The 13,446-nt window shown below is 38.6% G+C and overlaps 1 protein-coding gene across 1 annotated transcript in view; it reads left to right on the top strand.

Annotated features, from left to right (window-relative positions):
• The window catches only part of sos2 (son of sevenless homolog 2 (Drosophila)), a 44,039-nt gene that overhangs the window by 13,641 nt on the left and 16,952 nt on the right, over positions 1–13,446 (top strand). The window contains exons 2-7 of the mRNA XM_046062268.1: positions 5,644–5,769; positions 5,960–6,091; positions 6,524–6,688; positions 6,825–7,031; positions 10,509–10,652; positions 11,294–11,404. Coding sequence (XP_045918224.1) covers positions 5,644–5,769; positions 5,960–6,091; positions 6,524–6,688; positions 6,825–7,031; positions 10,509–10,652; positions 11,294–11,404 — 885 coding nt within the window. The remainder of the gene's footprint in view (positions 1–5,643; positions 5,770–5,959; positions 6,092–6,523; positions 6,689–6,824; positions 7,032–10,508; positions 10,653–11,293; positions 11,405–13,446) is intronic.

The raw sequence follows: 13,446 nt of genomic DNA, 5'->3' as shown, positions 1-13,446 counted from the left end.
TTTAAATTTCGAGCAGCACACCACAAAGCTTGTTCAATCATGTTTTTATCAACTTAGAAATATAGCAAAAATTCGATCTATGTTAACTTTTAAGGACACCGAGACCATTTTACACGCCTTCATCTCATCACGCCTGGATTATTGCAACAGCCTTTTCACCTGTTTAACCCAAAAATCTGTTGATCGACTCCAGACTGTCCAGAACTCAGCTGCTATCAAATTCTATTGATCACTTTTAAAGCTCTTCATGGCCTCTCGCCTTGTTATATTTCTGACCTTTTAGTCCCATACGCACCAGCACGTACCTTGAGATCCTCGGGCAGAGGTCTGCTGTCTGTTCCAGAGTCTCGACTGAAAACTAAAGGGGACAGAGCGTTTGCTGTCAGGGCCCCGAGGCTCTGGAACAGCCTGCCCGAGGAAATCCGGTCAGCTGAGTCAGTGAACTCTTAACTTTTATAGGAGAGCCTTTCCCGATCTTATTTATTTTATCCCTTTTATTTTATTCAATTTCACTAATGTTATATATATTTTAAACGTGTATTTTGGTCTTTTCAATGTTTTAATGCTTTTATCTTGTATTGTTTTTGTATTATTGTCTTTTGGGTATTATTTTCTTTACACTTGTTAAAGCACTTTGTAACTTGTTTTTGAAAAGTGCTCTACAAATAAAGATTATTATTATTATTATTATAAATCCAGTGCCAGCTGCATGTGGAAAATACAGCTGCTGTGGATGAGTGGCGAGGTGACTGCTGGAAGACAAGACGTCGTATTCAAGTTTATTCTGCTTGCTCAACAGTTGTTTGATAAATGGCTAACACATTGTGGTTACATGGTTTGATGTGTCAAGTAATTAATTTAATGGAATAATGCAAAAACATTTTATAGACTTATTAATTCATTAACACTATCTCTATTATTTTTCCATGAAATCTTTATTATAATAATGAGATACTGATATTTTGATAAAAATGACCTACATTGTAATCAGAGCTGTATGTATTTGTTAATTATTCAGTTAGTTGGTCAACAGAAATTTTATAAGCAACAATTTTGATTATCCATTAATAAGTTGTGTTATTTTTTTAAAGGACAAATTTACAGTTTTCAGCTCCTCAGTTGTCAATATTTGCTCGTGTTCTTAGTCTTTTGTGAAAGGAAACTAAATATATTTGGTTGTTGGTTGAACAAAACAAATAGTTTGAAGACGTCACCTTGAGCGCTGAACATTGTGATAGCTATTTTGTACACCAGTGAACTGACAGATTAATTGATGATGAAAATAATTGTTAGTTGCACCCCTGATTGTCATAAAAGATTTTATTATATATATAAAATAAAAAGAATGTTAGGTGTTTTTGCTTGATAAACAATTAATGGATTATCAAAGTTGGTTTGGATTTTTTGTCGATTGACTTATTGAATAATCGATTGATCAATCGTTTCAGCACTGAACATTGCTGCTTTCCACCAGAAGCTCAGTTTGCCATGCATAGTGGGTGATTATTTATTTAGTTTCTCTATCTGTATTTTTCAGTTGATGCACATCAAAGTAATGAGAGAGGAAGTTTTGAATTCACCTGCTACAGTGCTTCTACAAGGGAAATGTTGTTTTCGCCACTACAAGAAACCCAGCGACTCTTGTCTCTGATGTTTTCAGTGCTTTTCAAATTCAGGAGTTCCCCTGCTATTTTTCCCCACTCAGTTGCTTTCACTTTGCTCGCGCTTACTTCAGTATCCGCCGCCAACTATATTAGACCATGTAACATCCATCACCCATTAGGATCAAGTTGCAATGGTACTGTAAATACACTGGGCCGCAGTCATACCTGCACATGGCCCCACTCTGCTTTCAGTCCTCAAGTTAGACGGGGAGCAGCTTGCTCATAGGACGTCTTTAAGTGTCAAAACACAGATTCAGTCAGCCAAATTAAGTGATTCTGATTCGACTTACCGAATCCATTTTTTTTTTATCGAATCTCAGTTCTGATTCTAAGCCCTTCACCACAAAACTTGTCACCGCTCAGTAACATTCATCCACTTTCTCCTGGCTCATCTCCCCTTCATGGCTAAAATGAAAAGAGATTTTGTACTAGAGGGGCGTCTCTGGGGACTCGTATCTAACTAAAAAATATATATATATATATATATATATATATATATATATATATGAATGTGTGATTGTAATTATTATAATTTGTAGACATCATTCATTTACCTTCAGTATAAAAGGTGAAAGCCAGCTCATCTATGCTCTGTACCTGAGACGTTGCTACTGTTAGCGTTAGCTGTAGCTGAGAGGCCGAAACATATTGAACACGGTGCATTCCTTCAGATTCACGCCATGTTGAAGTAAATGCATCATACTGGAGGTGCTTTCTCCTTTGCATGAATTCTCCTTACTGCAGATGTTGCATTTTTTTCTGTGTTATCTTTTTTTATTGAAGATAATTTTCAAGGCGTTCGCTGCGGTCGCCTAATTTCTCCCATGCTTTGTTGTCGTACTGCATAACAAATGAAGTGACGTTAAGTTTGCGTCGCAGGTCTTGGCAGATAAGTGCAACTTTTATGGACTGTAAGGCTCACTGCAGTTTAGTGGGACTGAAATATGCAAAGAAAACGATGAGCAGAATCGAAATGCTCGTGTCTTAACAGATCCATGGTTCATGGAAATTTGGTACAGATTCCAACTTGGAACCGGTTCTTGATACCCAACCCTAAACGAAGCAGGTAGATCTGCAACTGATGTTACATAAATGGTTTATAAAATGGATTGACAAGTGCCCAGAGTGCCATGTTTATATATGTTATGTCCAAACAACTGTCCAAAGCCCAAAGATATTAGGTTTATTATTGTATAAGACTAAGAAAACCAGAAAATATTTTCTTTTGGAACTACTGAACTTTTGTCCCTTTTTACAAAACAACAAAACAGAAAATATTCGTGTTTAAAAAGCTACATTTGGAATTTAAAAATTTATTTGATAATAATTATTGATTATCAAAATTGTTCGAGTTTGATTTTCCGTTAGTTGACTAATTGTTTCAACTCTACAAGCAGGAAAAACACTATCTTGTGTTGTAGTACTACAATAAGGTCCAGCATCTACTGCAGAAGCTCATTTTTGTACCTCTGGCAGTGTTACAGTTGCATGTGTTTATATTTGAATTCACTTTCTATTATGTCTTTATTCAAATTACTTTTAGATATGTGTAGTTTTGTAGCTGTCTCCCATGCTGACATTGTCGGAGATGGATGACACTTGTTGGATGTGGGCCTCTCAGAAACAGGCCAAGTATACTGTGAATGGAGTCAGGGGAAACCCCCGTAGTTTCAGTGTGGTGACTCACAGCTCCTGGTGTCCTGTGGAATTTGGTCAAGTGCCTATTTGCGGTTGAGAAGATATATCTCATAACCTACTTCTGCTTTGATATATATTTTTTTCCCATGTAGAAATTAGCAGAGTTTTTTTGTGGCTTATTTATAACTGTTGGGTCTTGTGAGTGTGCATCAAAATACAAATGACGTACAGAAACGTAAGAGAGGCCAAGCTGTGGCTTCAGAGTTTCCAGCTCCTCTTGTTTTGTCTTGTTTTCCTCTTGTTTTTTAACTGCATCTGAATGCAGTTAAGGAATCCAAGACACATCTAGGAAAACAGGGTGTCTTTTATCATACCCTTAAGGGAGCAGTTCACCTTCCACTCGCTTTTCTCTGGTTTATGATTTTTATCTCAAACAAATGAAGTCAAACTTGAGACGCTGAGACGGTCGCTGCATCTCTGTTAAGTCAGAGCGCAAGAATGCATGAAGCTCCGTCTGCGTTGACCTTTTAACTCTCGTCTCACATTCCTTAATCCGGGGGCAATGTTTTGTCATCATAATGCCCCACTTTACTGTATGCCAGGGTAATTCCATCACTAGCATGTGAACAGGCCCGGCTTTTGTACGTGGAGAGTAAATGTTAGGCTGTCTTCCTATCCACCTCTCTCCTCTTCTTCTCTCCCACAGCCTTTTCTTTTCTCCCCCTCTAAGTCTGCTTTGGGTCCTATAATAAGATCTCAACTGACAGCATTCCTGCAAGAGGGCACGGCCTGAATGACGACAACTTTTGGGAGGTTGGAGGGCGGTTGGGGGGTGTTCTTCTCTTTCCAATTGTAGACCTGATGATGCCACACCTTCTCTGCTGTCTGCACCTAAAACCACACCTTCTGTCAGGCTGGTTCCACCTTCAGGAGTCCCTCTACTTAGGCTCTCTCAGGGCTGGATAGCAGAAGAGACTTTATTAAATGCTTGTCTTTTCCCCCCTTTTGTGGGGATGATATTTGTTGACAGATTTATTGTTTAGCAGTGTCTTGCGTGATGGAGAGTGGATCTATATGCTGTGTGCTGCCAGATTTTACACAAAGATGCTGGTCGATTTGAGTGCTGTAGTCCATCCATATTCAACATCCTCACTTAAAACTTGCCATAGAGACATAATCCATCTTAGTAAACATTTAGGTGGCTTAATTTAATTAAGTTTTATTACATTTTATTTTATTTAAGAGAGACGTTTTTACCTCAGAGAGATACATTTTAACATAATTATTCTCCTTTTCATTGAAAAACATTTAAATGAAGATGTTTTTTTCAAATTTGTAGAATATGATGTGTAGGGCAGGACATCTGTGCTGCACGACGATATTTAACTTAAAATGGTATTTTGACATACATTTTGCCTTTTAACAAAAACTGCATATCCTGTGATCTAAAAATTACAGGAGGTCATATTGCGATTTTGATTCATTGTTCAGCCCAAGAATTTTGTTGTTTTCTGACTTTTAAGTCACAGTGAAAGTTACTTTTAGTATGTTTATCTTCCGTGATGTGACACACATCCTAGCGAATTGTGAAATTTGAGCAGAGTACAGATACGAGAGAGATCCAGAATTGATTGAATCGCTCAAAAATGTGTGAAGTTTAGCAAATAAAGCGCAGAGCTTTAGAGGACTGTTGGTCTCCACTCACACAGGGACACATTAGATTAGAACTTATACACCTATATTTCTTTTGCCTTTTGCCATTAAAGATTTCTGTTTGATAGCCACCTCTCGGATGTCTGAGCTTCCTCAAAAGCAACAACAAGGAAGTGTTATTTAACTGCTCCCTGCTGTAGTAGGTGTATTACCAAGTGACAAAAACTGAGCAAATGTTCGCTGGGATGAATTGCTTAAATGAAGCAAGTTTCATGCCTCTGCAAGTTGACTTTTACCAGGTTTTTTTTTATGGTTTACTTGGAAACCAGCTGTAAAGTTATGTATAATTTGTAGTCAGTGGGCTGAAACATGCATAAACAACCAATGTGACCCTTTGAGACCAAGAGAAGGTGTTTTGGCTTCAGTCATTGTCTGTACTTGCTGTCTTGACGTCATAAAATGTGACCTGAGCCTAACTGAGGTGCATCATACCAGGTGTTACCATCAATTTCACATTCTACGCACTTTCAGTTTACATTGTGTTTTTCTTTCTGATAACCAAAATCAAACCCCAAAAACATCAGGCACTTTTTAAATTACAGGAGACTCTTTCACCCATCTAGCTGTATCTGGCACTCATCTCTCTTTTTTTTATTTTTTAATATATATATTTGTCTCTAACATTAAGGTGCAGAAGCAGGTCCACCCAAACCTCTTGGCGAAGGAGGACGCCCTACAGCACATCGAGGAGCTGATCCTGCAGCTGCTCAACATGCTGTGTGTGGCCCAGCCTCGCTCCGTGCAGGATGTAGAGGTTAGGCATCCAGGAGCACCTAAATGTTAATTCATAATATTTTGGGAAATTGACAAAATGCATAGGTGTAGAAGCTGAGATTCAACTTAACAGCATTCCACATAATTGAATACTTACGCGATGCAGCTTTCAATCATCTTAATGCGTCCAAATTTATCAAGTGTTAAGAGAATAATTTCCCTCTTTCCAGGAACGGGTCCAGAAAACCTTTCCCCACCCTATAGATAAATGGGCGATTGCTGACGCCCAGTCAGCTATTGAGAAACGCAAGAGGAGGAATCCCTTACTGCTCCCTGTGGACAAGATTCACCCACTGCTAAAGGTAGGTTTAAAGGACTCAACAGCCTCTCCATCAAATACATAAAGTTTTTCACTCCATAATTATGTTATTTTTTTTATTTGTTTTAAATAAGAACTTGGGACAAAATTGTTTTTAAGATTGTCATTTAGTCTTACCAAAGTGCTTTAACAGCACCATTCACTTCACATTATACTGGACTGTAGCAGCGTTCACATTCTTGGTGATACAGTCACTCTGATCCAAGTGCCAGAAAGTTACTGCAGTTGCTGGGAAATATTTATAATCCAATTTAGCTTACAGTTTTGACAGCTTGGTTCAGACTAATTGAATTGCCCTGAACTGATCTGGTCTTTTTATGCAGGTTCGGACAGACACTAAGAATTATTTTGAACTGACCCTTGTCTAATACTTAATATGTTTTTATTCTGTTTTTTTTTTTTTTTCCCCCAACAGGAGGTTTTGGGCTACAAAGTGGACTACCATGTTTCCTTGTACATTGTGGCTGTGCTTGAATACATATCAGCAGACATACTGAAACTGGCAGGCAACTATGTTGGAAACATTCGGCACTATGAAATCAGCCAGCAGGACATCAAGGTGTCCATGTGCGCAGACAAGGTGAGTATTAGTGAGGAAATTGAATGCTGACACTCAATGACGGAGTACATCTACCCCACTTTGATAGATGCAGGTTTTGGGCATTTGTGAAACAAGGAATTGCTTTGACATGGATTCACTGATCATTTGTTTCCAGGTTTTGATGGACATGTTTGACCAGGAGGAGGACATTGGATTGATGTCTCAGTGCACAGAGGAGCCGTCTTCTTCCGGGGAGCTCACGTACGACGACCTGGTGAGGCTTGAAATCGCAGAGGAGCGACAGTACCTGCGAGAGCTCGACCTCATCATCAAAGTGTTCCGCAATCACTTCCTGTCCAACCCCAAAATCTTCACACCTCAAGTAAGGAAGACAGTTAATTAAAAAGCTGTCAAAATTGTGATATTGTTTATTTCTCAATTGGAGTTTGATCAAAGGAGGAATTGTTTCAGATCTGTCAATTGTGTAAATGTGCTAGAATACTGAGTAAGCTGTAAGTGCTGAAAATGAGTTGCACCAACTACTAAAACCACTATTTGGCACTGTGGACAGTAGTCGACTATATGTGGATGAATTTACAGAAGTTGGTTTGTAAGACACAAATGCCAGGTGAGCAGGTCAGAACGATGACGACTGACTGCTTTTTACAGCTGCTCAGCGCTGTCCTTAAGATATTTGTATCACAAGACTAGTAATATACTACATAAGAACCTGTGGCTGTTGTGTATTAAATAAGTGTAAAATAATGGCTGCTCCACCATGTTGTTGTTAATTAAAAAGAAAACCAACCCACCATCACTCCCCAACCGATTTGTTCACCTGAAGGTGCTTTATACTAATGAAAGGTATAAAGACTCTAACTCTTGTGCTGATCACAGTAGCTGTGGCCAGCTTACTCTAAAGCCAGCTTATAAACAGTCAAGTTTCCAACTGAACTCTGTAAACCCAATTACAAAGCCATTTCAGCCAAAGCCAGGATAAGGCCATTTCAAGATTACAACTGTAATCAGCTAGCTGGTAATCAGCATCGGAAAGCACTTTGAAACACCCAAACATATTTGTTGTTTTTTTTTTTTTTACAGTGTGAAGACATCTTGACTGTTGTTTTTTTCCCCCCACTTTCCCTTTAAGTAATTTGAATATTGCTTTGTGAAACTCCACACTGTCTCCACACTGCAGACAAAACCAATGCCAAGTTATTCTCAAATGATATATGACATTAAAGACATTTCTAATGGACAGTTGGAGCAATAATCTTGTGTGTGGAAGTTCACACACTCGAGTCTTGGAACAGCCAGTGTGTCAAGGCCTGATTTAAAAAAAAAAAAACAAAAAAAAAAACGTTAAAATAGGCTCCGATTATTTTGTCTCCTGAGGTACCATCCATTCTCTCTGACAACTCCAGTAAACAGCCCAGTAAATAGGCATTCACATCTATCTCAGGGGGTTAACCAAAGACACAAATTGCAAATTACATTTTGTTTAATGTGGCAATTAAGTGCTCAAAACTACCTAAAAACAAAGATATAAAAAGTATAGGTAGGGGTAAAGAGTTGAACAGTGGGTCTATGGGCTGAGAAAAGTGAGTGGAAAGTTGAGTTTAATGGGTCGCTGCGGCTTTGCATATTTTGGGTTGGGTAATTTGTGGTATCATTTGGGTGAGGAGGATAAACCTTTGTGAGGCCCAGTGGAATGCAGAACATGTAATTATGTTGAGACAGGAACAACATCTGCAGCCCTCGCAAAAATAACCTCAATTATGTCTGTTGAAATGCAGCATAATCTGAAATTACTTGGGAGATGTCGAGAAAGTCTTACGGTCAAATAATGACAGGACTGAATTTCTACTCAGACTTTAGCAGTCAGTTATCACTCCGTGCTATTTTAGGGATCTCATCTGCTTGACTAATGATTTCTTCGGGCAAATTTAGCCTGTTGTTATTGTTTAGAGCTCATTCTCGCCACAGTTATTTTTTTTTCTGCTCTTATTTATCCAAGGGAGGTTGGGCAAGAATGGGAGCTCTTTCAGCAGCAGCCTGCTACAAGCTTGTATGGTTAAACACCTTCATTGTATTTACATGCACTGAAGTAACCTTGTTGTTTTTAGTTTCCTGTGGTAAGATAATTTCTTAAATGTCATTTAAAGAAAAGCGTTCTTTCTTTTATTAGTGCAAGGCGGAGGTTTTCAAGGTCTGACACTGTGGGCCCCTCATCAAACAAAATTGAGACAGCGTTTACATTTACTTTGTTTACATTTGGGCAGTTGGCACCATTAAAAAGGTGTGCTTAACTAGCTATTAACATTTCTTGTTTGCAATGTACCTATGAATGTACAGACAACAATCACTGGATTACTTTCTTGAGTTATAAAAGGAGCGTCAGTGATGTGAAGTGGAGTCAGTGATTTCCGCAAGTGTAAGTCCCACTGAATCTAAAAATTTTAATTTGTGCATCATGTCTTTGTGGTCGGATTTGACAGAGTTATGACTCCAAAAATGAGTGCAAATTATGGCACAAATTGCTGTAATCGGTTGGTAAGGGTAAGTACCTTTTAATAGAGAGTTTAAGTCCTTCCGTTCCGCTTCCGCCACAAGGGGAAAAAAATGTACGGTAGTCAATGGCAAGAGAGAATTATTTTTTTGTTGAATTTGACATGTGCCTTTAATTACACTTATGATGTTTGTTAATTTAAAATATAATTTTGAAAGTCGCAGTTTGTCATAAAAAGTAAATAAACATTTAGTTTTGTCTGAAACCGCTAAATGAACTACATCTATCGTGTATATACATCGCACAATCTACATCACCAACATGGCCGTCACCTTAGCACATTTCACCTTTTTCTTCTAGACCGAGGGGAAAAATCATTAAAAGAGGTGAAAATCATTAAAAGTCTGGCCATGTTGCTCGTATGTTTACATTCTGGTACAAAACACACAGGCATGGATAACAAAACTAAATATATAGAAGAAAAACGTGACTTCTTGGTAATGTAGATGCTGAAGCGGGTTTCTGACAAGAATTTTTGTGCTTGAATAAGACTTAAAGCTAAGGTTGGCAACTTCAGAGACAGCTAGATTTTGAAGCATCCAACTAAAAAAATACCACCTCCTCCATTAAGGCCTCTCTCCAAAGCCACTAACCAAAACACATTTTCATGCAGAGAAAGTGCACGGGCGGAGTGTGCGCAGGTAGGTAGGTACCATGCCGAAGGAAATTATTGGATGTGCTTATTACAGACCTGCGATGGCCACAGATACCAGAGCATTTGATTTATTGATTGCTGTCAGAATTTAAAGAACTTCCTCAAATTGCCTACCCTAGCTTTAAGACAGTGTGGCATGTGGCATCAGTATAGGATGCCAGAAAAGATCCTCAGTCATAGCGGTTCATCCATACATCAAAAATAATTAAAACCAAAGTTTGGCTAAAACTGAAACTTCAATAATAAGTGTAAGTAAGTCAGTTGTCACTACACTGTCAGCCTAAATGCACCAACCAAGAGTGAAAAACACTGACCAAGTGTGTGTGTAAACACAGGTTTTTAAGTAATCATGTTATTGCATCATTATGTTGCAATCTCTGAATTTGTGCTATAAACTTCCCCACAACCCCCAGTACTCTACTGATTTAGCATTGCACTCCTGTAACATTGTCATTCATTACCCATAATGCAACTTAAATCAAGGCCTGCAAGCAGACTTTGATGTGTAAAATCAGTCGAGTTCTAAAAGTAAAGGAAGGTAAACAGTGTAATTAATCCCTCTCTCTACAACAGACTTTCCCCTGGTCACAAACCTACCCTCTAACCTTGACTCATCATGTTGTCTTGTTGTGTAGGATGTGGAGGTGATCTTCAGTAACATCCTGGACATCCATGAGTTGACGGTGAAGCTGCTCGGACTGATCGAGGATGCTGTTGAAATGACAGCTGATGGCAGCCCTCATCCACTGGTGGGCAGCTGCTTTGAAGATCTAGCAGAGGTATGAAGCTTTTCTGACTTGAAAACCTTTAAAATTCAATAGTTCAGGATGCATGAAGCCCTCACTAATCAGAATATGAGTAACTTGAATTAAAAAATGTATAAAATAGACATACATATGTTCTAGTAGTAAAACTGCTAAGAAATGTTGACACGGTTAGTAAACAGTAACACATTTGTTATTGAAGTAAATTACATTTTATTATTGCTTTTTATGGGGAAAAAGTTATTTGAGGGGGCTAACGGATAAGTAATGGCAAACTAAAATGTGGGAAATGTATATACAGACATTCACACAAGTGTTGTTGCACCTGTTAAGATACCTTGTTTAATATCAGACTTGTGCATTCAAGTCGTAGTTTTCTACAAACCCCATACATGTAGAGAAAACTTGTACTTATGCACATTTTAAGACATCTCAACAGGTCTTACTGTCTGTAAACCTGTTTTTATCTTCCATTAAGCAAAATGTTAAATACTGTTAATGATTAGCTCTTTATCTGATACTACTTCAGATAAAACCTGCTAATGTTTAGGATGAGATATTAAATTGCATCTGAGCGTCCTCATCGTCTTGTAAGAATACTGCCAGTGACACAGGAGCCGACATTAACTCTTGAGTTATTCTCTCCTTGTCTACAGGAGCAGGCGTTTGACCCCTACGAGACTCTGTCTCAGGAGATCCTCAGTAAGGATTTTCATGAGCACTTCAATAACCTGATGGCACGATCAACCGCCGGCCTCTACTTCCAGGTGAGCTGTTCAAATTGGAGAAGCAGTCAGAGCCTGACGTTTGACATGTTAGTTTCAAAAGCGCTACTGGAAAATGTGAAGGGGGGGGGGGGGCAGTTTCTGGCAACAATCACAATGTTGACACATAAGCAAAGGGGATAGGCTGCCATTGACAGGCAACCAAGTGAAACGCACTGTTACCTTGATTAAAATGACATATTTTTGAATATTGTTGGAAACATTTGTGATAATGTAAGTACACAACTTGAGAGAATATATTATTATTACATATTATTGCACTTTAGTTGTATTAGACATTTTCATGCAGAAAAGTTTTCATTTCCATCCTATGGGCTTGAAAATTCATAGCCGTTATAGCTCCCGCTCCCATCTTTCTGAAAAATGAGTTTGTTTTTAATATGGAGGTACAACTAGGTCAAATATGTGTTTAGATTAAGCAGACTGTTTGAATATTTGTTCCTGTTTTGCTTTGAAGAATACCTGGTGGAATTCCCAATATCGTTTGAGGGCATGTCATGACATATTCAGCGTCCTGTGTACAGTTTATTCACTGCTGCCGCATTGTTTTATTTGGACATTCCTCACAAGAATAGCATTGAATTCTGCTCGGTGGGGTGCAGTTTGGCAGCCTTTGAAGATGGAATATTTGCTGGTGTTTTCTCAGGCCAAAGACCAATGAGTCTGACCGTTCACATGAAGAAACATCATAGTATTTACAGTATGAGGTGGTTTTCTGCGGTCCTTTTCAAGGTTTTGAATACCAGTCTGCCATTTTGTTGAATGGACATGAATATTTTATCTTAATAGACATATTAAAACTCAGTTTGTGTTGAAGTAAAGTCATGAACGCTGCTGCTGAACTTCCTGCAGCCCTACTATACCTCAGGTTGAGGCCTCACTGTGGTTACCAGTTTAACCCCAGTTGGATCAACACCGATGGCACTGTCCTCTGACTACCCACACCCAGTGTTTATTTTCATATACTCATGGTATGAGAGTGGAGGAAAGGGCACAGGAGTTAAAAATAAAGCTTTATTTTTGTACTGTACTGATAGCAGTACAGTATTAATTTAAAAACACCTTGCATTGTTTCACTTTCTATTTTTCTTAAAAGCAATATGTTTAACATGAAGTAGGCATGTTAGCTCAGCCTGGCTCAATATGCCGGTCTACCAAGAAAAACAACAAAATGAAGTATGAAGTATCGACTCTACTAAGTTCTCACAACTATTGATTGAAATAAAAAATGTCTCTCACTCAAATTTAATATTAAAACATGTTATTGTATTCATATGATAGCATTTATAGTGAGAAATCCAAGAGGGCTGCAATTATCTATCAATTCATCTGCACATCATTATTTCATTTTAAAGAGGGGGGGAAATCTCTTTCATTGGACAGCCCAAATAAATGACTTAAATAAACACTTAAAAATGGTAGCTCATGCAAACAAATTGCTAATATCAAACAAAAATGTGTGCCTTTTGTGTTAAAACATTTTATTGTTAAAACTGTATCCATGAAGGGATTTTGCACCTCCTTGAATGCGTGAATATTGAATGAGTAACCTCATCAGTGTCCGTCTTGTCTACACCTTCTGTCTTAAGACAAAGGTATTCAATTTATCATACAAAACCAGCAAATATTTACATTTCAGAAGCTGGAACCACCGTTTCTCTTTTGCATTACTTAAGGGAGGGGTGGTGGGGGGGGTTGTATTTGCGTCAACATGGGTCCCAGGGGCAGATGGTGTAATGGTGTCTCACCACCAGCCTCCCCTCTAATCCCTCCCCACAAACACACCTTCCACCCCTTTCTATCAAACTGCTCCTGCCCCGTTTCTGCCGCTCGTGGCCTTATCTGATTTCACCATCTCACATTTTAGGTTTAATTTCTGACCTGATGACTGTTCATCTTCTCATCTCTCCACCTTCTTCGTACAGCATGAACCATTATATGGACCCTTTCATCCACAGCACCTGGTATAAATGCACACATATTACGGCGTTTGCTGTAATGGGGATCGAAGCCCCGGCAGTAGC

This window comes from Micropterus dolomieu, linkage group LG11 (assembly GCF_021292245.1).
Source record: "Micropterus dolomieu isolate WLL.071019.BEF.003 ecotype Adirondacks linkage group LG11, ASM2129224v1, whole genome shotgun sequence".
NCBI classification, from domain to species: domain Eukaryota; kingdom Metazoa; phylum Chordata; class Actinopteri; order Centrarchiformes; family Centrarchidae; genus Micropterus; species Micropterus dolomieu.
This window is presented reverse-complemented; position numbering and strand designations above follow the sequence as displayed.